We start from the raw sequence: 24,573 nt of genomic DNA, 5'->3' as shown, positions 1-24,573 counted from the left end.
AAATAACAGGGTGAGAATGTGGTAAAATCTTTAAATGTGGTAAAAAGTGAGGCTTTTCTTTTTTTGGATTCCTTTTCAAAACACTGCGGTTGGGTTTAGGGAAGGGATCTGCGGGTCAATTGATGCTTTTCAAAATACTATTGGTTGGGTTTAGAGAAGGGTAAGGGTGGGTGGATTGGTCGGTTGGTCAGTCAGTGAGTCAGTCGACAGCGGCCTCTGGCGGATTCACGAAAACAATAACTGCAAAAAAAAACATAGCTCCTGGGACGTATTTTGCACTCTCCAGAAATGTATATAGGGGTATGTAATCAAAGTGAGCCAGGGTTGCTATATACGGAAGCTCCACAGGTTCAATATGCATGGCCGGGCTGCTATTGATCTTATTCTTCAGTGCTGAAGTGCACCTGTTTTTGCAATTGTTTTAAAACTTCCAATTCAGTTGCCTAGGGGGGACATGACTAATAATAATAAGCGGCAGAAAATGGTCAAACTGTTTACTATACAAAAGAGTTTGTACATGAATATATATAAAAGTAGAATAAGAAAAGATCAGTTGGCAACATGAAGCACCATTGTGAGTGATTTTTAACGTATAAAAAGCAATGGAAGTGTTTGAGACTGGACGTCTTGAGCTAAAAGGATTACAATGGATGCGCCTTCTCATACGTGAAGAATAAGATCAATAGCCAAACTTTTGGCCAGTAGTGTCAATGTCAAACATCAGTTTCAATGCTAATGTGAAAAGTGCAGTGAAAATATTTGGCTGTGGACAATGTAAAACATTGATGAGTCCACCTTCACTATCTTTTCCACATCCAGGAGAGTTACAGTGTGGAGAAGCCCCAAAGAAGCGTACAACCCAAACTTTGGCCCAATAGTTTAAACATTGTACCTAAAGTTGGCGTTTTATTAGAATGATAATGCACCAATACACACAGCAAGACTGGTGACAGAGTGGTTTGATGAACATGAAAGCGAAGTTGAACATCTCCCATGGCCTGCACAGTGCCCAGATCTAAATATTATTGAGCCACTTTAGGGTGTTTAGGAGGAGTGAGTCAGGAAATGTTTTCCTCCACCAGCAATTAATATTAATAAACTTATAATGATAATAAAATTATAATACAGGGCGTCGCAGTGGGTAGCACGATCGCCTCACAGCAAGAAGGTCGCTGGTTTGAGTCCCGGCTTTCTGTGTGGAGTTTGCATGTTCTCTCCAGGTGCTCTGGTTTCCCTGACAGTCCAAACACATGTGGTACAGGTGAATTGAATAAGCTAAATTGGCCATAGTGTATGAGTGTGTATGGGTGTTTCCCAGTACAGGGTTGCAGCTGGTTGGGCATCTTCTCCATAAAACATTCTGGATAAATGAGGCCTAAACACTCCTGATAAATGAGGCCTAAGCTGAAGGAACATTAATGAATGAATAAACAAATAGCAGCTGCAATGCACCAACACAGATTTGCCAAACTATTTGAAAGCATCTTTTTCTTTTCTTTATCGAAGTTGAAGTCTTTCTTAACCCCTTAACTGAGCCCATCATGATTACAACTATGATCATTACATGCATCTATCACCTATAATCTTAATAAAGTGTGAGTTCTAATTGTGGGGTGACGGTTAAGGGGTTAAAATAAAAACCTTTCCCAACTCCATGATCCACATATCAAATATACGCCCTCAGACTTCCTGTATTGTAAAATAAGCGGTTTTGCAAGTGCCCTTCCCCTTTATTTGATTGCGTAAGTCACAGTCAGAAGCTCCACCTCCAGGTGTTTGTTCATCCAGTTTCCAGAATCATTCACTGCTAACACAATGAGTCCCAGAGGAAGCACCGGTGTTTTTCTCCTGCTAGCGCTTCTGCTGAACCAAAACCTGCTTTGTGTTTCAGGAGGGAAGATCCTCGTCTGGCCGGCTGAATTCAGCCACTGGCTCAATATTAAAGTCATCCTAGATGTGCTGATTGAAAGAGGACACAATATCACAGTGGTGACCCACACGGCCACACCGTCAGTCCAGACCACCCCATCAGCTGGATACAATGCGGAGATTTTACAGGTGCCATATACAAAGCAGGAAATCGTGGACAATTTGGAGAGGATGCTGAAATACTGGACTCATGACCTACCCAATGATAACATAATCACAGCTTCGCTGAAGATCCATGAGATGATTACTACAGCCACAGCGCAGAATAAAATCACATGCAATGCACTCTTTTCCAGAGCAGATCTGCTTGAGAAGTGGAAGATGGAGAAGTTTGACGTGATACTAGCTGATCCGCTTTATATATGCGGAGAGATTCTGGCCCAGAAACTGGACATACCGTTAATATTCAGCCTCAGGTTTACTTTTGGCAACACTCTGGAGAGATTGTGTGGTCAGATGCCGGCTCCGCCATCATACGTGCCCGCTGTGGCCTCTGAGAAAACAGACCAAATGGATTTCATAGACAGACTGAAAAACTTCCTCTTCTATGGCATGCAGGACTTCTTGTTTTATCTAGTCACCAAATTCAAGTGGGATCACTATTATTCTGAGGTCCTGGGTGAGTACTCTGTAAAAATTATACGATCAATTAGCCATGACAACGTTTGTTTTTAGTTCATTGTAACTTATTAAGTGAAGTTTATTTATATTGCGGCTGGTCCCGCATTATTCAGTTTATGATTGACCAATCAGACGATTCCTAAGCCACTATAAATACCTTAAGTTCAATATCACAGCCATCTTTGTTTTGAAGAATCCCCCCTTTCACCCCTACTCCTCCTCCTTTCCTAGATGGGTGGCACGGCGGCCCAGTGGTTAGCACTGTTGCCTCACTGCAAGAACATCACTGGTTCTAGTCCAAGCCAGTCAACGTTTCTGTGCAGTGTTTACACGTTCTTCCTGTGCTCACGTGGGTTTCCCCCAGGTTCTCAGCTTCCTCCCATCAACCAAAAACATGCAACTTAAGTTAATTGACTAATCAAAATCTGCACCATAGACATGCTCCTAGTCAGTAGTTATCTCTTAAGAGCGATCACTATCTGTTCAGCTACTACAGCAGGGGAGTTCTCCAGGTTTACCTAAGCTCAAACTCCCCTCTCGCCTTGCAAGCGGTAGGGAGCCCCGGGCTCGAGGATCTTATGATATAGCCACAGCTGATAATAATATTATGTGTATACTTTTAAGCGTATAAACTTTAAATGATTGTGGGTTGTTTTTAACCCAAGGTTTAAGCAATGCTTGGTTTTAAAAGTCATTTAAATGTTTTTTTCTTAAATAATTCAACATTTGACCTAACATTGGGTGAAAACAACCCAGAACTTTTAAAGTGAAAAACTGACTATAAATATGGTGTATATGTATAATAAATGACTACACGAGAAGTCTAATGTGTCTATTTGATGGCCAATGTTTGGACTATATATTTTCAATATAGTTTTGCTGATGACCTAAATATAGCCTTGTTATAATCTATTAAACTCTAACATGGCAGGTTGTTTTAACCCAGTGTTGGATAAAATATGAACAAACCCAAGTGTTAGATTAGCCGGCAGCTAGCTCTCTGCAACTCTCACATGGTCGCCAACTGAAGCTAAGCTGGGCTGTGCCCGGTCAGTACCTGGATGGGAGACCACATGGGAAAGCTAGGTTGCTGCTGGAAGTGAAGTTAGTGAGGCCAGCAGGGGGCGCCCAACCTGCGGTCTGTATGCGTATAGTGACGGGGACTCTATACTGTTCAGTGAGCGCCGTCTTTCAGATGAGACGTTAAACCGAGGTCCTGACTCTTTGTGGTCGTTAAAAATCTCAGGATGTCCTTCGAAAAAGAGTAGGGGTTTAACCCTGGCATCCTGGCCAAATCTGCCCACTGGCGCCTGCCCATCATGGCCACCTAACCCTCCCCATATCATAACTGGCTTCATCACTCTGTCTCCTCTCCACCAATCAGCTGGTCTTATTATTTTTAAAAAGTGCAATGTAAATTTTGTTGAAAAAAATGAACCCAACATGGGTTTGTTCTTATATGACCCAATGTTGGTTTTACATCAGTATAAGAGTACAGAGAAATACGCTTGCTGGAGCTTCTTTATATACACCTGGAGAACTTTCACTAGTGTTTTAGCAGCTTTACAAACAAAGAACCAATAAACAATGAGTTATAAGGTTATACTGAGTTCAAAAGCACTTTGAATTGTCACCTGAGATATTTCTATGGCCTTAACATTTACAATAAACAACAAAGGAAGCATAAAACCGCTGATAATGTGCACTTTGACATGCAGTATTTCACAATCAAGAGCACTGGATCAGTCGGTTCATGCTGCAACTGAAATTTGACCATGACTTCAGCATTTAGAAAATTATATTTACGTCATTTTTTGGTCTTTCTTTTCTACGTTTTGAATAGCAGCAGCACTTAGATTTTAAGAGTAACAGATGTACACAAATATTGAACAAGAGAAAAAACTACTGAAACCTTTATAATTATTAACATAAAAATAATTAGTTTCAGAAACAAGATCATTTTATGGTAGTTAATAAAATTTTTGTGATCTGCAAATTTTTATACATTTTGGATTTTTAGCACGATTGATAATATTATCGATGCACTGTATAAAAATTATATGATCAATTAGTCATGACAGCATATGTTTTTAGTCCATTGTAACTTCTTAAACTAAGTAAATCATGTTCTAACTTAATTTTATAAGTTACACAAGCTGTTTTAAGTCAGTTTTGCATAATACAAGGTCTACAGACTCATAAGGTTAATTTGATTCAGCTTAAAAATTTAAGGCAACTGGGATTTTTTCCTATTCTATTATAATATTCAATAATAAAAGAAATAAGAAAATGTTTAGTAAATTAAAAACAAATAATATGAAATAATAACCTGTTATTAAAACTGTAATAAATAAATAAATAAATGTTGGTTTGTTCTGCTTTATTCCGTTTGACAAAGTCATAAATTACAATTATAATAGATTATAAGATTAACTTTAACCTCCATGAAAATTATAACAACATTCTTTTCGTTATGAATTTGCATTTTTAAGGTTTTCTATGACATTTTAGTATCCAATTCTTTATATAGTTCTATATTTTGCTCATGTTAATCTATTTCTTTATTGTTATTCATGAATGAAAATATACAGACACAATCAGGACATCAATAACAAACAAGGAAAACACAGGCTACATTAACTGCGTTATTACAAAGAGAAAAACAATACCAAAACAAACAAAATAAGGGGTGAATAAATGACTATAGTGCAGAAGTGTATAAAAATAATTAAAGCGCATTAGGTAAATCTTTTTTATTAATATTGAATAACGTCAAGAAATACAATGCAAGTCAAACTAAATTTCAAAGGCTATATGAGAGACATAAACTAATCACAGGAATGCATTAATGATATACAGGCTTGTACAATTTGCATAGCTTTTTGATTCTTGAGGGTAATATGGACTGAATATAATGCTTCACCTCTTCTTCAAATGCAATTGGATTTTTACCTGAAAATTTACATTTGTGAATATGAAATTTGGCCATTAAAATACAAAATAAATAAATATATTGGTCTTTTTATCTCTAGAGTTTTCAAAAATTCCTAAAAGGACATCTGTCCCATGAAAAGTAATATTTCCATCAATATTGACAGCAGTAAAGTCAATTACATTTCGCCAAATTACAGATAAATCTAGCGCATGTGTTTTGACGTGCTGTGACGTAGCCTCTACGTCCAAACTCCGCCTTTACAGCGAAACTTCCCACCTGTACACGCCCACAGCTATCAACATCCCGTGAGAACAGCCACTCTCTTGCACTAAGTTGTTTTCGAGTTCTTCTGCCATGATGAAGTGCTTATTAAAGCCGTCTCCGCTTGTCCTAATCTTCATATTCAGCTTTACGCACGCCGGTAACGTGCTCGTTTTACCGGGCGAGTACAGCCACTGGCAGAACATGAGAAACGTAGTAGACGAGCTGCTGAATAGAAACCACACAGTAACAGTTCTGGTGTGCTCGGCCTCTCCAACCATCAACTTCACCCAGCAGGAGAGGTTTCAGTATCTGGTGTTTGAGGTGCCTTTGAGTGCGCAGGAGTTGGACGGAGCGAGCGAAGAGCTGATCCACATCTGGACGCAGCATCCCAGTCCAAACCGACTCCAGACCGCTCTCCAAATCATAGAGCTGCTCGGGAGAGTGCGCGTGATGCACCGGGCAATGTGCGACTCCATGCTGCGTAATGACGCGTTAATCGCGCAGCTGTCCGCTTTAAAATTTGACGTGCTCTTCAACGATCCTATGTTCATGTGTGCCGATCTGCTGGCTGAGATGTTGGGTCTTCCTTTGGTGCTTTCTGTGCGAATTTCACCGGGGTTTTGTTTGGAGAGGATGTGCGGACAGATGCCCGCTCCGCCGTCGTTTGTACCGATCACTCAGACGGTTTTGACGGATCGCATGTGCTTCATGGAGAGAGTGCAGAACATGATCGCCAATATTGTTTTTTCCGTCTCGTTTTACATAGTGGCTTGGATAAGTTTGGATAGTTACTACACTGATGTATTAGGTAAGGGTTCTCTAATATTTTAATGCACACATAAAAATACATTAATTTAGATGCATCTAAAATCTCAAGTGTTGTTTCAGCCAATTTTAAATAAGTAGTTTTAAATGAGCTGAAACAACACAATTCTGGAGATGTTTTAAGGACAACTTGATTGTTTTATGTTCAATTATGTTAAGTCACTGAAAAAAGTGTTGCATGCAGAACTGTTGCAAACAATTTATTTGTGTTGAATTTAAACAAATTAAGTTTAATAATGTTCAACTTAATTTGTTTGTTTAAATTCAACAAAAATAAATTGTTTACAACCACTTTATGTAAAAAAATTTTAGTAAACTCAAGGAATCATCTTTGAATATTTTTTTTCAGTGTAACTTAATATTTTTGAGTTGGGGCCAGGCCCAGATTAAGAACTCAGGGGGTGGGGGGGCGGGGGGGCGGGGGGATGGATAATAATAAATAAGTAAGAATAAATAAGAATAATATAATAATTTTTTAATAAAATGAATCTATAATTTGTTGCCCGCATATTTAAAAGCATTGAAAAAAATACTAATAAAACTAGTGAAAATTAAAGTGCTGCCCCTGAAGTAATTCCACACGGAAAAATACTAAATTAATTTATAGTAGATAGGCTACTAGTAAAGTCTGTTATTTATTATAGCTTAGTAGGTTACTTACAATACTTACACTCACCGGCCACTTTATTAGGTACACCAGTCCAACTGCTCGTTAATGCAAATTTCTAATCAGCCAATCACATGGCAGCAACTCAATGCATTTAGGCATGTAGGCATGGTCAAGACGATCTGCTGCAGTTCAAACTGAGCATCAGAATGGGAAAGAAAGGGGACTGTTGCTGCCAGACGGGCTGGTCTGAGTGTTTAAGAAACTGCTGATCTACTGGGATTTTCACGCACAACCACCTCTAGGGTTTACAGACAATGGTCTGAAAAAGAGAAAATATCCAGTGAGCGCCAGTTCTGTGGGCGCAAATGCCTTGTTGATGTCAGAGGAGAATGGCCAGACTGGTTCCAGCTGATAGAAAGGCAACAGTAACTCAAATAAGCATCCTGCCTTGTATCAGCGGTTCAGGCTGGTGGTGGTGGTGTAATGGTGTGGGGGAGATTTTCTCGGCACACTTTGGGCTCATTAGTTTCAATGGAGCATCGTGTCGAGGCCACAGCCTACCTGAGTATTGTTGCAGACCATGTCCATCACTTTATGACCACAGTGTACACATCTTCTTATCAGCAGGATAATACACCATGTCATAAAGCGTGAATCATCTCAGACTGGTTTCTTGAACATGACAATGAGTTCACTGTACTCAAATGGCCTCCACAGTCACCAGAGCTCAATCCAATTAAGCATTTTTGGGATGTGGTGGTCACTTATTGTTATGGGGGTTAATTTTGGCTGAATTTAATAAAATTTAATACAGTAATATTTTTGACTAATATGAAAATGTTGATCTGATGTATGTACAATGCAGTTTGTACAGTAATATTTCCTGTCTTTTAGTAGAGATATTATGAGAGACTTGCTTTGTTTACCAAATAAAGTGGATCTAATTGGATTTGCACTGTAAACATTAAATAAAAGTTTAAAAGATATTATTTTTTATTTCACATATTGAGGTTTTAGTTATGAGTAGGCCCACACGGAATCTGCGCGTGCAGAATTCTGCAGATTTTGTACAGATTTTCCGCAGATTTCTGCAGATTTTTAGCCTATCATTAATTCAGTTTATTTACTTAAGTAAATGTGTAATTCTGAATGTATTCAGTTTTTACTCAGTAATGAATTATTTTTTATTTAATATATTAAGGTCTAAGTTATGATACTCCGCTGGATACTCCCAAAATAATTCAGCAGAAATCCGCAGATTTTTACCAAAATTCTCCGCAGAAAAAGCAAAAAATGACCGCAGATTCCATTTGGCCCTGGTTATGAGACTCCCAAAATAATTCCGCAGAAATCTGCAGATTTAAGCACAATTCTCTGCAGAAATAGCAAAAAAACGTGTGCAGAATCCATCTGACCCTACATATAGGGAAATAAGTCCAACAGAGAATGCACTGCCTTGTCACTGGTTTATGACAAGGTTATTTTAGCATAATATACAACACCAACCCAGACGATATAGCACTGCAAACTATTCAAAATATTCATGAAAGTCACTTTTCAAGACGAAAAGTTGTTGGTATAAAGATCAAGCTCCCATAATGCAACTCAGAAGCAAAAATAGACAGGGAAAAATAAAAACATGAATCAAAAAATACGGAAAGCTGCTAATTTACGGATATTTTTTTACAGTGTATGTACACAGACCTATAGCACACAGTTTAAAAAGGTATATTGACTTTATCTTTAGGCTTTTTTATGACTGAGATCAAAGAGCAGCAACTCTCCATAATATAACACAACCTTTGGCCAAACAGTGCGCATAGTAAACATCCAGTATTCAGACCCTCAGTGTTCAGATCACTCTGCGCTCATCCAGGATGACTTCAGGGGCTTTATTAGTGTGTCTGCTGCTGTGTGGAGTAGATGTCGGCTGGTCTGGCAGGGTTTTGGTGATGCCAGGCGAGTACAGTCACTGGCACAACATGCGGGCGATCATTGAAGCTCTGGTCGATCGCAACCACAGTGTGACGGTATTAGTCGGCTCTTCATCTCCTACAGTACCGCACACACAGAAGGCGCGCTTTGATTACCACGTCTTCAAAGTCAACATCGAGAAAGAAGAGGCTGATGCTGTGTGGAGTGACTTTATTTACCTGTGGATGAATGAAACCGCCACCAAATACGAGACTGTGTCTAATATCTTTCAAGTGATGTCCAGATTCATGACGCTCACTGATGAAGTGTGTAAAGGAATGTTCAAGGAGGATCTCCTACAAATGCTTCGGGAATCTCATTACGACGTGCTCTTCTCTGATCCCATGATGCCGTGTTCTGACCTGATGGCGCAGACGCTGAACATCCCGCTTGTTTTGTCTCTGCGTGCAACGTTTGCTTATAGTTTCGAGAGGATGTGTGGTCAGATGCCCGCTCCTCCGTCTTATGTTCCCGCAGCATCTCTGAGAGATCACCTCACTGACCGTATGAGCTTCATGGAGAGAGTTGAAAACATGCTGCTGTACTTCTCACATGATGTATTTTTCAAACTATACATGATGTTTACCTTTGATCGGATCTACACTGAAATAAGGGGTAATTACATTTCTTTGTTTTTGATTCAATGTTATATATAATTGTGTATAACAGTAGGGGCCCCCTATCATACACCCGGGCGCAGTAAGGCGCAAGATGTGTATGGTGTAATTTGCTGCTATTTTAAGACCAGTGCAACCCTAATTTTCCGCATTGTTTAAATAGAAAATCCATTTGCGCCATTTTGTGGACTCATGGGTGTGCCGGTCTATAAAGGAGGTGTGTTATGGGCATTGTTGGCGCTTTGCCATTTAGAGGAGCTGAAATAGACCGCGCCATTGACCAACTAAAAGCTGCTCTAAAGTCCAGTGCAGAGCGCGTTATTTATGCACCTATGCTGGGGTCCGTTCTTCGTACGTGGATTACTCAGTTAGCTGGATTTGGATATTGACGATTTGACACGATCCAGGATCGTTTCGTTCTTCAAAGCTGATCCGAGAGTTGTTGTCATGGCAACAGTTCTGCTAGGTCAAACCTGATCGGGAGCAGGTTCAATTCACATAAACAGGATTAGATCGGCTCAGTTCAACCAAAGATAATACAGAAAGTATGTTCCGAATTCTGATATTTTCTTACAGTAGTAGTTATATACACTTGGGAAAATGGTACATTTTTTAACTATATATATATATATATATATATATATATATAAGTTATAGTCATTAATAAAATAAATAAAGTTATAGCTACATATTAATAAAACTTATGCAATCTGCACCCTCGAAATGAAAGTACAAAGACTGCCATCTGGTGGTGCAAAGAGAAAACTTATTGATATGAACTTTTTAGATCGCTTTAGTACAAATTGTGTATAATAGAAATGCACAATATGTGACTTTTTTTAAAGCAATAATACATTTATGCAGTCATTAACATGTTTTGATAGTTAATATGACGGTGACTTGATGCTTCACAAAAGTTTTGTAAACAACCAGTTATTCTTTACACCGATTAAAAAACTGCTACTATTATAAAGAAAATCTTTTCTAAATGTAGAACTAAATACATTGATATGCATTGAAATACATGATGAATACTCTTGACACATGAAAGTGTAAAGCCTGCAGCTCACAACAAATGTGGAAAGTTCTTGCGTGTCATATTTAACAAACCGTTTACTGCTAATTTGATGTAATTTTGCTCACGTGGATAATTGAATATTAATCAGATGATGTCATTACGCTGCTGTGCCGTCAGCCAATCGTTGCATTGCTGATCATGATTTCGAGGATCGATAGATCTGTCCTTCATAACACACGCAGCGATCTCAGATCAGTTCATCCAGACATTCTAATCTGATTCGCAAACTTGTTTGAAGAACCAAATTAGCGAGAGATCAGTTATCAAGATTAAAAGATCCAGGATCTGCCAAATAATCTTAGATCATTTAAGCGAGGTACGAAGAACGGACCCCTGGTCCTAACGCTTACACCATACCTGTTAACCCTCCCATTTTCCCGGGATTCTCCCGTATTTTACAGTTCCATCCCGCTATTATCTCGTAAAGGTATTTTCTCGAATTTCTCCCATATTTTCAAGCTTTCTCTGAAGGGGGCAATAAACATTAAAGGGCACCTATGGTGAAAAAACTTTTCAAGCTGTTTGGACAGACATGTGTGTAAGTATAGTGTCCATCATATTGGGGCGATATAAACACACCCAGTCCTTTTTTTTCAATTTAACAACATAAAACGGTGGACCAATTGGAGCGATTTTGAGATTGACTGCAACTTGACGTAGGAGTGCGGTCCCCCCGCCCACCAATATTGATTGACAGGCGCGCATCACCATATCCTCAGTTTGTTGTTTCACGTCCGACATTTTAAGCGCGAGTCAAATCGATGTCACTAAAGGAACACCCGTGCTCTATTTTTAGATGTAAGGCTCATTGGGCTCAACACAAGATCAACATTCACCACATGATCGCTGTAATTGGAATTATTGTTTGTAACTAGGCAGGTTTGCAAACGTGTGTACCTTTCATTGCGTTGGCATTTCTCGCGGTCACAGAAGCTCCCTGTGATCTTAACTAGGTGCAGCTGGAAAGTGTGAGCGCGTTGCCTCACGTGTGTGTCCCTCCATTGAAAATAAAATAACAAACTTGCCTGCAGGTCGCACACCAGAAGCACCGCTCGGCGACATGCACTGCCATGCATTTCAAAATTCTTAACATAGATTTCTATCAGGGTACACACAACGGCACTTCAAGTCGGTGGCTGTCCGCGGCCTCTTCATATTTCTGCCGCACCACAGAGCGCCATCTGAATAGTTTCATATTAAATAACATGCGAATGTGCGTGTCTAGTGTGCCGTGTCGCGGCTCTGAGCAGCGCATCCGGTGCCTCAGTCAAAGTTAATTCAGTGTGCGTGGTTATTAGTCTCGGTGAACTAGCTCTGAACTTTAGGCCGTACTCACACTAGGTACAGTTGCCTCGAACCGGGCCAAAGCACGCTTGTCCCCCCTCCCGTCTCCCCCGACGGCCCGCGCTCACACCACAAATGGGCTTCGGCAAGCTTACGTCATCTCTGCTGCGCTGTTCAGTGAGAAGCACTGTCACTCAGCAGCACAGTGGAGATTTCTCTAGTTATATTGTTTCAGTCGTTTAATATGCCGTCAAATATTTAGCCAAACTGTCCTTAGGGATGCGGTGACACGCAGTCAGATATTTCGCCGAACAGATCCGCCACTTTTGGCGCTCATAAACAATCATAAAGCTCTCGTGCTGCAGGAATGAGGAGGTCTGCTGAAGGCGCGCAGCTGACGTGCAGTGAGGGGTTTGCGTCTTTAATAAACGATGGCAGTTTGTGTTCACCGAACAGTAAGAATGATTAATAAATTCATATCAAACAGTCCCTTAAAAGTCACGTCTTGCTTTCAGTTTCGGGCTTTGGCGCGTTTTGCACTCACACACAAGCGTACCGCGCCAAAGCCCAAGTGAACCGCGCTCACACCTCTTCCAACCTGGCCAGGGCCGGCCAAGGGAACCGTGCCTGAGCCCGATTCAGCGCACTCACACTTCTCAAACGATCCGGGAAACGGGCCTGGGCACGGTACGGATGGCATAGCGTGAGTAGGCCCTTAAACTAGCACACAGTTGGCTATAAAACAATACAGACACAAATGATTGTGTACTCCCTGCTTGGTCTGTGTCCGGGTCGTACATGTACGGCTGAATGCTGGTCCTCTCACTCATGTTGCCTTCCTCTGTCTGCCTGGCTGTTGCCAAACACAGAGCTGGGGAGCTTTTGGCTCCGCCCCCTTGTTACGTTGGGAGGGACTTTGAAACTAATTTTCATATGAAGCAACACTCCCCTAAAACAGCGAGCTGTGTACACACCCCCAACATGACACTCTTTAACACATTATAATAAAAAATCTGAACTGTGTTTTGAACTGAACCTAAACTGGCACACTCAGAACAACCATAATATTAATATTAAATCATAAAAAAGGGGTAAACTATGTGCCCTTTAAAGAGCCAATCCTCCCTATAGCAACCAAGTGTGCCGCAAGCCTGCGTTTGAGTGAAGGTTTCGGCCGTTAGATCGCCCCCTGGGGGCTGGCTGCAGTACAAGTCATAAAGCCTGCCTCCTCCGTGTTAATGAAGGAGACTTGAGCCCAAATAAAAAAAAATATTACACTTGCAATAAAATGTCCCGAAAGATAGTTCTGGTCGATTAAGGCACTGGTTATTGTGCTGAAATAGGTGCAGATCTTCATTTTTGTAAACAGTTTGTTTTTAGCAGTAATTTAATGCTGGGCGTGTCATCGTGATTGACAGCTGTGATTGACAGTTTCTCAAAGCGCGGCGTCTGAGCTTCAGCAGGAGACTGAAGTAGACTGAAATGTTATTATTCGATTTCTGTGTTATTTTACCATGACAAAATGAGTTCAGCAGTAAACTATAGTTTCTGACATACATGATCCTGGTGGAACACTGTTTATTCGCTAAGTTCAGGGCTTTTTTCGGGCTTTATTAGTTTGCTGATACACGCCTAGCCACCCAGATAGCAAAACACAGTTCCGGCCTGATTCTCGCCTGCCGGAGACTTATCTCTTAGAGCTCAGACTGACTAATGTTACCTCTGCTAGACCTACTCCGGATGCCTGGACTCACTGCCCGATTCCAGTACGAGTCAATCGAGCCAGATGCGGCGGCCGAGCGAGCAGGCGCTGCCGCATGCGAGCCGGAATCAGCCCGCGACGCCGCGAGTAAGTTGAATATTGAATATATAAAACCCTCATATTTGTTAACGTTATTACATCCATTTGTGTTGATATGACAGCAAACGCATGCTGAGAAGTTCGGGGGGCGTGTTTGATTTTACATAAAGCGTTTGATTGGAAGCTCGACTCTGCTCATTTTCGCGGCTCCTCCTCTGGCTCCATCAGACAATCCTTCTGCGCATGTCTGGCTCCAATTTCAGCAGTCTTTTGCGACAGTTTGTGCCCGTCAAGCAGGCGTTTTGCCCTCAAGGCGTTCAATGGGAAAAGGGGCTGTCGCGTCGTCCATATTTTTTACAGTCATTGATAGCAACCCATACTGCTGAACCACCAGGGGACACCCTTTGGTCTTAAATGTGAAACTGTTCTATCCTTTCGTTTTATTTAGGCATGAAAACATAAAATAAATATAAAAACAGCGACATTCCCTTCTTTTTTATTACAGGTGCCATCGCTCCTCCAATGCAAACCTCAAAATAATCATGTAGCGGTGCGTGACTGTCAGCTGACGCACTCTATATTGCTAAATAGACGATGTTTCCCAAATGGATTCTGTACACGCGATTTGAAGCAGAGCGAAAGTAAACCCGCTGGGTTTTGGGTGCGTGTTTGACCAGACAAATACACATAATTAATAATAATAACATCTAAAGATGTCGATCTCGGTGGGACAACTAATCTTGTCCTAAACGAGAATAAAAAGTTAGAAATGCAACCGAATGCTTTTATTATTATGTTAGATGCTAGCATTATTAAAGTCACACCTCTGTTATTTAAAGCAATCAAACGAAAAATCAAAATCTGAGATTCATTCGTTGCTCTTTATTCAGAGTGTTTAAATTATACAGTGATGAAAAGGTTCATGAGATTTGATAACTCGATTTAGTAATCTGGATTGCTAAGCACTTGATTTAGGCAACTTTAAAGGCAGTTTTTTCAGTATTTAGATTAATAAATTTTTTTTGAACTCTTCAAATATTAAAATAGTTGTATCTCTGCCAAAAAAAAATCTCCTATTCTAACAAAGTGTACATCAATTGAAGCTTATTCATGCAGCATGCATGTAGTGCATAAACCTCAATTTCCAAAACTTGACCCTTGTGACTGGTTTTGTGCCTTATTCATTCTTTTATTAAGTAATCTTACATATGTGCGTTCTTATTTAAACTGAGCGAAAGTGCAGTGAAAGTTAAGGTCAACACTGTTCAGTATGATCTGCAAAAAAATGGCTTTGATCATTGAGGACAAAGTGCGTTTACTCTCAATAATGCAACGTGACCTTCGGCCAAATCCTCTTATAAATAGAGCCTATGCATTTAACCCAGATCACACACACTGCACATATACAAGAGCAGGAACGCTTCACTATGACTTCAGGGGCTTTATTAGTGTGTCTGCTGCTGTGTGGAGTAGATGTCGGCTGGTCTGGCAGGGTTTTGGTGATGCCAGGCGAGTACAGTCACTGGCACAACATGCGGGCGATCATTGAAGCTCTGGTCGATCGCAACCACAGTGTGACGGTGTTAGTCAGCTCTTCATCTCCTACAGTACCGCACACACAGAAGGCGCGCTTTGATTACCACGTCTTCAAAGTCAACATGGACAAAGAAGAGGCCAAGGTCATATGGAGTGACTTTACTCATCTCTGGATGAAAGAGACCGACAGCAAATTGGAGAGAGGTTTCCTGATATGGCGAGTGATGTCCAACTTTAGGAGACTTGCTGCTGATGTGTGCCGGAGCCTTCTTCAAAACGATGATCTCCTACAAATGCTTGGGGAATCTCATTACGACGTGCTTTTTTCTGATCCCATGATGCCGTGTTCTGACCTGATGGCGCAGACGCTGAACATCCCGCAAGTCATCTCTCTTCGGTTAACTTTCGCGTATACTTTTGAGAGGATGTGTGGTCAGATGCCCGCTCCTCCGTCTTATGTTCCTGCAGTGGCTCTGACAGATCACCTCACCGACCGCATGAGCTTCATGGAGAGAGTTGAAAACATGCTGCTCTACTTCATACATACTACTGTGTTTCGCCTGAACACAATGCTTACGGTTGATCGGCTGTACACTGAAATACGTGGTGATTATTTGCAGTTTTTTTGGCTTTTTTTTTAGGATAGGATGATATTTGGGAGAAATAAAACTAATGAAGTATTTAAAATCTGAGCGTTCAAGTAAAAAAATCTAAACACTCAAGATTTTAAGGTCTTAAAAAAGTCTGAAAAACAAAATGTTAAGCCTTAAAAGTCTTAATATCCCAGCAAGCTTTTTTTGTTTTTAAAAAAATGTCTAATAGATGTCTAATAGACGTCTAAACATAGTCATCTTCGCTAAAACAAGGTTAATTTGGGCTGTCAGTGAAAATCTTATAGACGTCTAAGAGCAGGCCAAAACTAGACGTCATTAAATAAACAGAAATGAATGACTACACATAAAGTCTGTCTAATCTTGATGACTTGTCTAGTTTAGGGCTATTCTTAGGCGTCTATTAGATTTTCACTGGCAGTCCATGTTCAGCATTGTTTTAAAAGATGTCTAATAGACGTCAAAACATAGTCATCTTGGCTAAAACAAGGCTAAACTTGGTCTGCCAGTGAAAGTCTAATAGACATCTAAGAATAGGCCAAATAGCCTAGTCATCAAGTAAACAGAAATGAATGACTACACATATAAAGTCTGTCTAATCTTGATGACTAGTCTAGTTTTGGGCTATTCTTAGACGTCTATTAGACTTTTACTGGCAGTCCATGTTCAGCATTGTTTTAAAAGATGTCTAATAGATGTCTAATAGACGTCTAAGCATAGGCCAAAACTAGACTAGTCATCAAGTAAACAAATAAATGACTACACATATAAAGTCTGTCTAATCTTGATGACTAGTCTAGTTTTGGCCTATTCTTAGACGTCTATTAGATTTTCACTGGCAGACCAAGTTTAGCCTTGTTTTAGCCAAGCTTTCTATGTTTAGATGTCTATTAGACGTCTATTAAACACAAAATTGTTTGCTGGGATATCACTGAAATATTGTGTTGTAGGTCTTAAATCCTTTTAAATGGGTCTTAATTTTCCTTTGTTTAACTAAAGTTACCAAATCGATCACATCCAATCACCAACAATACATCTCAATAAAACTTTCAGCAGTGCTATATTCATAACTAACATTAGAACAGTCTGTTGTGCGTACATTTAGTTTTTAAACTAATTGAATATTTAAAATCTGAGCGTTCAAGCAAAAAAAATCTAAATACTCAAGGTAATTAAAGGTCTTAAAAAGTCTCAAAACTAAATGTTAAGCCTTATAAAGTCTTAATATCTCAGAAAGCATTTTTGTTTTTTAAAGATGTCTAATAGATGTCTAATAGACGTCTAAACATAGTCATCTTGGCTAAAACAAGGCTAAATTTGGGCTGTCAGTGAAAATCTAATAGACGTCTAAGAATAGGACAAAACTAGTCATCAAATAAACAGAAATGAGTGACTACACATATAAAGTCTGTCTAATCTTGATGACTAGTCTATGTTTAGGCTATTCCTAGACGTCTATTAGACTTTCACTGAAAGCCCAAGTTTAGCCTTGCTTTAAAATATGTCTAATGGACGTCTAATAAGCACAAAATTGTTTGCTGGGATTTCACTGAAATATTGTCTTGTTGGTCTTAAATCCTTTTAAATGGGTCTTAATTTTCCTTTGTTTAACTAAAGTTACCCAATTAAGCCAATCACCAACAATACATCTCAATAAAACTTTCAGCAGTGCGATATTCATTACTAATATTAGCACAGTCTGTTGTGCGAACATTTAGTTTTTATGGAAACTAGGGCTTGTTTTGACATTATATAAATAATTTGGGGCTACAAAATTTTTGATTGGGCAAGTAATTTTTGTTTTTCTGCTGGGCGATTAAAAAGTCCTTAGCATTTATCCCTATATAAGTCTGACATTTCATTCTTCATGGTCTTAAAATTTGTAAATTTGACTTAGTGAGACCTGCAGGAACCCTGTTTAAAGTTGCCTAAATCAAGTACTTAATTTATGTAATAATAAATTACATAATTTTTTTTTATTATAATTTTTTTTAGGATAGGATGATATTTGAGAGAAATATAACTAATTAAGTATTTAAAATCTGAGAGTTCAGAAATGAAATCTAAATACTCAAGATTTTTAAGGTTTTAAATAGTCTCAAAAACTAAATGTTAAGCCTTAAAAAAAGTCTCAATATCCCAGCAAGCATTTTTTTTTAAAGATGTCTAATAGATGTCTAATAGACGTCTAAACATAGTCATCTTGGCTAAAACAAGGCTAAATTTGGGCTGTCAGTGAAAATCTAATAGACGTCTAAGAATAGGCCAAAACTAGACTAGTCATCAAGTAAACAGAAATGACTGACTACACAAATAAAGTCTGTCTAATCTTGATGACTAGTCTAGTTTTGGGCTGTTCTTAGGCGTCTATTAGATTTTCACTGGCAGCCCAAGTTTAGCCTTGTTTTAGCCAAGCTGTCTATATTTAGATGTCTATTAGACGTCTATTAAACACAAAATTTTATGCTGGGATATCCTGAAATATTGTCTTGTAGGTCTTAAATCATTTTAAAGGGGTCTTAATTTTCCTTTATTTATGTAAAGCTGCCCAATTGATCCAATCACCAACAATACATCTCAATAAAACCTTTAGCAAAACGCTATGCATAACTAATATTATGACAGTTCTGCTGGGCCATTAAAAAGTCCTTTGCATCTCCCTATATAAATCTGAAATGTCATTCTTTATCGTCTTAAAAAGGTCTTAAAAGACTTAAATTGGATTCGATGAAACCTGCGGTAAACCAGTTGCTTAAATCAAGTGCTAAATTGAGCGTAGTGTATGAGTGTGTATGTGTGTGAATGTGTGTGTGTATGGGTGTTTCCCAGTACTGGGTTGTGGCTGGAAGGGCATCGGCTGTTTAAAACATATGCTGGAATAGTTGGCGGTTCATTCCACTGTGGTGACCCCTGATAATTAAGGGATTGAGCCGAAAGAAAATTAATGACTGAATGAAAAGCCACTGCAGTTTAGTGCATTTGATTGGTTAGCCTGTGATGAAGTTCAAACTGTTCACGTCTTAATAACAGCATAACTTCCTTATAAATGCACTTAATTGTGTGCTTCTGAATTGGGTTGTTTAAATGTTTCTGTCATGTCAGGTGTGTATAGACAAATTGCACATCACTGCAAGTCTAGTCATCGTTTTTGTTATTTAATAGCTGTGGTGTGAACTCTGCTGTTGTTTTACATTTAGAGTGATGTGTTTATCGTCATCATTATAGATATCAGCATTACAGGATATCTCTGTGTGTCACAGGTAAACCCACAACTATGTGTGAGACCATGGGAAAAGCAGATATCTGGCTGATAAGAACGTACTGGGATTTCGAGTATCCGCGTCCATTCCCACCTAACTTTAAGTTTGTTGGAGGACTGCACTGCAAACCTGCCAAACCCCTGTCTAAGGTAATGATCTTAAGTACTATTTAAACAGTACTAGAGATGCTGTATAATTAAATAATGTTGGACCTGTTGAACAAAATGGCACCATGAGTCAAGTTAAATCAAGATAATGAACATCTGAACTATTTAATTTGTAAATGTATCGTTCAATCAATGTCATCTTATCAGAGTAATTAAGTCACAGTTCATTTAAAAAGATAACTGGGAGATATTTTAACTTTGCAATTATATATATATATATACAATTTAATGATCTATGCTAACAATAATCCTAAACATCTTGGTAGAATTATATGGCATGAATGAGAACAATTAGTCAAGGAATACATTCCCCCATCTGAAACACTATAGTAATGTATAGTAAAATACTAGTGTTTTTGAACCATAATAAAGTTGAGTGTACACTCTTGGGCCATTTTATTAGGTACACCTGTCCAACTGCTCGTTAACGCAAATTTCTAATCAGCCAATCACTTGGCAGCAACTCATTGCATTTAGGCATGTAGACATGATCAAGACGACCTGCTGCAGTTCAAACTGAGCATCAGAATGGGGAAGAAAGGGGATTTCAGTGACTCTGAATGTGGCATGATTGTTGGTGCCAGAGGGGCTGGTCTGAGTATTTCAGAAACTGCTGATCTACTGGGATTTCCACGCACAACCATCTCTAGGGTTTACAGAGAATGCTCTGAAAAGGAGAAAATATCCAGTGAGCGGCAGTTCTGTGGGCGTAAACGAATCATCTCAGACTGGTTTCTTGAACATGACAATGAGTTCACTGTACTCACATGGCCTCCACAGTCACCAGAACCTAATCCAATGGAGCACCTTTGGGATGTGGTGGAACGGGAGATTCACATCATGTGCAGCCAACAAATCTGCAGTGAAACTGTGTGATGCTATCATGTCAATGTGGAGCAAAATCTCTGAGGAATATTTCCAGCACCTTGTTAAATCTCCGCCACAAAGGATTGAGGCAGTTCTGAAGGCAAAGGGGGTCAAACTCAATACTAGTAAGGTGTACCTAATAAAGTGGCCAGCGAGTGTATTATATCCATTTTCTTTTTCGGCTTAGTCCCTTTATTAATCAGGGGTCGGCACAGCGGAATGAATCGCCAACTTATCCAGCACATGTTTTACGCAGCGGATGCCCTTCCAGCTGCAACCCATTACTGGGAAACACTCATACACTCTCATTCACACTCATACACTACGGACAATTTAAGCTTTTCACCTGTACCACATGACTTTGGACTTGTGGGGGAAACCAGAGCACCCGGAGGAAACCCATGCGAACATGGGGAGAGCATGCAAACTCCACACAGAAACGCCAACTGACCCAGCCGAGGCTTGAAACAGCGACCTCCTTTCTGTAAGGCGACAGCACTATCTACTGTCGCCGAGTGTATTATATTGTAATAGTATTTACCACACTCCGTTAATGAATGCTACATGTAGTATTATTACAGTGAACTGATCCACTGTAATCAATACTGTAGTAAACTTTAGATTTTACTACAGTAAACTGTGGTGTATTGTAGTATAATTTACCCTAAAACTACAGTACTGGATGAATTGTTTACATTACTGTAGGTGTTGTGTTACCGTAATAATTGTAGAATCAGCAGTACTTTACTGTAGTGTGGTTTAAAAACACTATAATTCATTCATTCATTTACTTGTCGGCTTAGTCCCTTAATAATCCGGGGTCGCCACAGCGGAATGAACCGCCAACTTATCCAGCAAGTTTTTACGCAGCGGATGCCCTTTCAGCCGCAACCCATCTCTGGGAAACATCCACACACACATTCACACACACACACTCATACACTACGGGCAAGTTAGCCTAACCAATTCACCTGTACCGCATGTCTTTGGACTGTGGGGGAAACCGGAGCACCCGGAGGAAACCCACGCCAACGCAGGGAGAACATGCAAACTCCACACAGAAATGCCAACTGAGCCGAGACTCGACCCAGCGACCTTCTTGCTGTGAGGTGACAGCACTACCTACTGCTTCGCCCAAACACCATAATAATCACTATAAATTCTTACTGCAGTGTTTTTTCATGTGATTTGTGCCTCCACTAGGAGAATTATTGTCAGCGTAAATGCAATATATGTCACATGATGTAGACATTATACTGATTTGAGCCTTGCTTTCAGTGTTTGTGAGTCAGTAAGTGTGCATTCGTGTGTGTTTTAGGAAATGGAGGAGTTTGTTCAGAGCTCTGGAGATCACGGCGTCGTTGTTTTCTCATTGGGCTCCATGATTAAAAACCTGACATCGGAAAGAGCCAACACTATTGCTGCTGCTCTGGGCCAGATCCCGCAAAAGGTGTGTAAATCACTCAGTGTGCTCAGTGCTCAAGAACAATCACTAATAAGTTGCTCATCCATGTATTTGCACAGGTTGTTTGGCGTTACAGTGGGAAAACTCCAGAAACACTGGCTCCCAATACTAAAATCTACGACTGGATCCCACAGAATGATTTGCTTGGTAAGGAAAGTGCTGTCAAGTGTGCTTATTAATATTAATTGATGTCTGATGCATACTGAATTTATGTAATCTGACAGGTCATCCAAAAACGAAGGCTTTCATCACTCATGGTGGCACAAATGGACTGTATGAGGCTATTTATCACGGTGTCCCGATGGTGGGTTTGCCACTGTTTGCTGATCAGCCTGATAACCTACTGCACATGAAAACCAAAGGAGCTGCTGTAGTCCTTGATATCAACACACTGGAATCCAAAGACCTGGTGGATGCTCTAAAGACTGTCTTAAATAACCCATCGTGAGTTCTGCCACTTTAATCCTGCCGCCAGAGAAAACAAGCATCCGCTTTAACATTCATCATTCTTCCCCAATCAGGTACAAGGAGAGCATCATGAGGCTGTCCAGAATCCACCACGATCAGCCGATGAAGCCGCTGGATCAGGCCGTGTACTGGATTGAGTTTGTGATGCGGAATAAAGGAGCCAAACATCTGCGAGTTCAGGCGCATGAGCTGAGCTGGTATCAGTACCACTGTCTGGATGTCGCGGCCTTCTTACTCTCCATCGCCGCTCTGATCACATTCCTCTGGGTTAAAGCATGCTGCTTCCTTTTCCGCAGATGTGTCAGGAAAACCCGTCCTGAGAGGAAAACACAGAAGAGTAAAAATGAGTGAATGCAAACTGCAGTCCAATAGTGACCAGATAATTCCCCACAGAGATGCAGTATGTGTGTCAGTGGTTGTGCAAATTGTGTGTTTGTGTGTATTGTGAATTGAGAGTGCTTTTAATCAAATAAATGCATGTGCATTTATATGTAAATAATAATTTTTTGAACATTGATTTATTTATTTTTAATTCTGTTTATTCTTCTGAGCTCTACACAGAGACTCCTGCTAGTAGATTAGTGCATATTTTTGGGGAACTTTCAGACGATCAAAATCTATATAGAGCGGGGAAATAAATATTGAACACATGTTGTCATGTATTTTTCAGGGAATAATATTTCCAAAGGAGCTGCTGACATGGAATTGAGGGAGATTTTGGTAAAAACCCAAACGATAAAGACATAACAATAAAACAAAACAAATCTGAGAAATGAGTTGTGTGTAATAACACTGACAGAAGGAGAAAGCGCTGAACTACTGAAATGTGTTTAATACTTTATATGAAAGGCTTTTTTAATGATGTCAGCTTAAAGACGCCTCTCGTATGGAGAATGAAGTCACATGTGTTGCTCAGGTGTCTGACTTCAACAGAGTTAAAATCTTGATGGTTCTGTGGGTCTCGTCTATCAAATCTGAGCTTTATTTTGTAGGTTCAATTGGATTCGGCTCAGGTGATTGGCTGGGCCATTCTACAGCTTGATTTTCTTTCTCTGAAAGCATCTGAGAGTCTCCTTGGATGTGCTGAAATGTCCACCCTGGTTTCATCTTCATCCTCCTGCTAATGTAGATGTTGGACTGAAGCGGCTGCTATTCATTTACACTGAGGAAGAGCAGAGGCTTGCTGAAGAACTACTAAGAGATTTCAGCTGCTGTCTGGGCTTTCCCTGCCGGACTACACCTCAGTTTCTTCATGTGTTCAATACTTCACGCATAACTTCATTTGTAAACTGCTTAGATTTTTTTTTCGAATATGAATTTTGTTTGGCTGTTACCAACATCTGGTGAAAATTTCAAGTCAACGGGACCTTTGGAAATATGTTTTCTGCAAAAAGGGTGACGTGTTAAATATTTATTTTCCCCGCTGTAAATGAAAGCTGAATGATATTGGAGAAATCTAACATTTCAATATTTATTTATCCTGCAATATATATATATATATATATATATATATATATATATATATATATATATATATATATATATATATATATATATATATATATATATAGTTGTATTCAGAATTATTAGCCCCCCTGAATTAATTTTCAACACATTTCGAATCATAATAGTTTTAATAACTCATCTCTAATAACTGATTTATTTTATCTTTGCCATGATGACAGTAAATAATATTTGACTAGATATTCTTCAAGACACTTCTATACAGCTTAAAGTGACATTTAAAGGCTTAACTAGGTTAATTAGGTTAACTAGGCAGGTTAGGGTTATTAGGCAAGTCATTGTATAATGATGATTTGTTCTGTGGACTATCGAGAAAAATATAGCTTAAAGGGGTTAATAATATTGACCTTAAAATGGCTTTTAAAAAATTCAAATCTGCTTTTATTCTAGCCGAAATAAAACAAATAAGACTTTCTCCAGAAGAAAAAATATTATCAGACATACTGTGAAAATTTCCTGAATCTGTTAAACATCATTTGGGAAATATTTAAAAAAGAAAAAAATGCAAAGGGGGGCTAATAATTTTGACTTAAACTGTATATACACTGCAAAACCTAAAAAGGTAAGGTAACTCAAACCATTTGGGGAAACCGATTGCAACAAACCATTTAAGTTCGAAAACTAACCCTAATGAGTGCTGTGAACTTAATCCATTTGAGTAAAGAAGCTATTTGAGCACAGCAAAACCTAATAAATTAAGACAATCAAAGCAACTGAGTACTGTAAAACCAAATAAG

General features: G+C 39.4%; 4 protein-coding genes across 4 annotated transcripts; all 4 read left to right on the top strand.

The window, feature by feature from the left end:
* The first annotated feature begins 1,783 nt into the window (after positions 1-1,783).
* On the top strand, positions 1,784-23,137 carry ugt2a1 (UDP glucuronosyltransferase 2 family, polypeptide A1). The gene is made up of 6 exons (NM_001191050.1): positions 1,784-2,548; positions 19,346-19,494; positions 21,698-21,829; positions 21,904-21,991; positions 22,069-22,288; positions 22,366-23,137. The coding sequence occupies exons 1-6, from the start codon at positions 1,816-1,818 to the stop codon at positions 22,661-22,663; spliced, it is 1,620 nt and encodes a 539-aa protein (NP_001177979.1). The 5' UTR covers positions 1,784-1,815; the 3' UTR covers positions 22,664-23,137.
* Positions 5,811-23,137, top strand: ugt2a2 (UDP glucuronosyltransferase 2 family, polypeptide A2). Its single transcript, NM_001020470.2, has 6 exons — positions 5,811-6,557; positions 19,346-19,494; positions 21,698-21,829; positions 21,904-21,991; positions 22,069-22,288; positions 22,366-23,137. Exons 1-6 carry the CDS (start codon positions 5,840-5,842, stop codon positions 22,661-22,663), a joined length of 1,605 nt encoding a protein of 534 aa, NP_001018306.2. The 5' UTR covers positions 5,811-5,839; the 3' UTR covers positions 22,664-23,137.
* Positions 9,004-23,137, top strand: ugt2a3 (UDP glucuronosyltransferase 2 family, polypeptide A3). Its single transcript, NM_001177343.2, has 6 exons — positions 9,004-9,773; positions 19,346-19,494; positions 21,698-21,829; positions 21,904-21,991; positions 22,069-22,288; positions 22,366-23,137. The coding sequence occupies exons 1-6, from the start codon at positions 9,062-9,064 to the stop codon at positions 22,661-22,663; spliced, it is 1,599 nt and encodes a 532-aa protein (NP_001170814.2). The 5' UTR covers positions 9,004-9,061; the 3' UTR covers positions 22,664-23,137.
* On the top strand, positions 15,345-23,137 carry ugt2a4 (UDP glucuronosyltransferase 2 family, polypeptide A4). Its single transcript, NM_001177333.2, has 6 exons — positions 15,345-16,080; positions 19,346-19,494; positions 21,698-21,829; positions 21,904-21,991; positions 22,069-22,288; positions 22,366-23,137. The coding sequence occupies exons 1-6, from the start codon at positions 15,366-15,368 to the stop codon at positions 22,661-22,663; spliced, it is 1,602 nt and encodes a 533-aa protein (NP_001170804.2). The 5' UTR covers positions 15,345-15,365; the 3' UTR covers positions 22,664-23,137.
* Positions 23,138-24,573: the final 1,436 nt, after the last annotated feature.

The sequence above is a fragment of the Danio rerio genome, chromosome 5 (genome assembly GCF_049306965.1).
Source record: "Danio rerio strain Tuebingen ecotype United States chromosome 5, GRCz12tu, whole genome shotgun sequence".
Classification (NCBI taxonomy): domain Eukaryota; kingdom Metazoa; phylum Chordata; class Actinopteri; order Cypriniformes; family Danionidae; genus Danio; species Danio rerio.
Note: the sequence above shows the minus strand (reverse complement) of the source record. Positions and strands in the feature narration are given on the sequence as shown.

Coding starts and splice junctions, on each gene's coding strand:
- ugt2a1 (NM_001191050.1), top strand. CDS start 1,816: ATGAGTCCCAGAGGAAGCACCGGTGTTTTTCTCCTGCTAGCGCTTCTG. Junction 19,495..21,697: donor CTGCCAAACCCCTGTCTAAG/GTAATGATCTTA, acceptor TGTGTGTTTTAG/GAAATGGAGGAGTTTGTTCA. Junction 22,289..22,365: donor ACTGTCTTAAATAACCCATC/GTGAGTTCTGCC, acceptor TTCCCCAATCAG/GTACAAGGAGAGCATCATGA.
- ugt2a2 (NM_001020470.2), top strand. CDS start 5,840: ATGATGAAGTGCTTATTAAAGCCGTCTCCGCTTGTCCTAATCTTCATA. Junction 6,558..19,345: donor TTACTACACTGATGTATTAG/GTAAGGGTTCTC, acceptor TGTGTGTCACAG/GTAAACCCACAACTATGTGT. Junction 21,992..22,068: donor CCCACAGAATGATTTGCTTG/GTAAGGAAAGTG, acceptor GTAATCTGACAG/GTCATCCAAAAACGAAGGCT.
- ugt2a3 (NM_001177343.2), top strand. CDS start 9,062: ATGACTTCAGGGGCTTTATTAGTGTGTCTGCTGCTGTGTGGAGTAGAT. Junction 21,992..22,068: donor CCCACAGAATGATTTGCTTG/GTAAGGAAAGTG, acceptor GTAATCTGACAG/GTCATCCAAAAACGAAGGCT. Junction 22,289..22,365: donor ACTGTCTTAAATAACCCATC/GTGAGTTCTGCC, acceptor TTCCCCAATCAG/GTACAAGGAGAGCATCATGA.
- ugt2a4 (NM_001177333.2), top strand. CDS start 15,366: ATGACTTCAGGGGCTTTATTAGTGTGTCTGCTGCTGTGTGGAGTAGAT. Junction 21,992..22,068: donor CCCACAGAATGATTTGCTTG/GTAAGGAAAGTG, acceptor GTAATCTGACAG/GTCATCCAAAAACGAAGGCT. Junction 22,289..22,365: donor ACTGTCTTAAATAACCCATC/GTGAGTTCTGCC, acceptor TTCCCCAATCAG/GTACAAGGAGAGCATCATGA.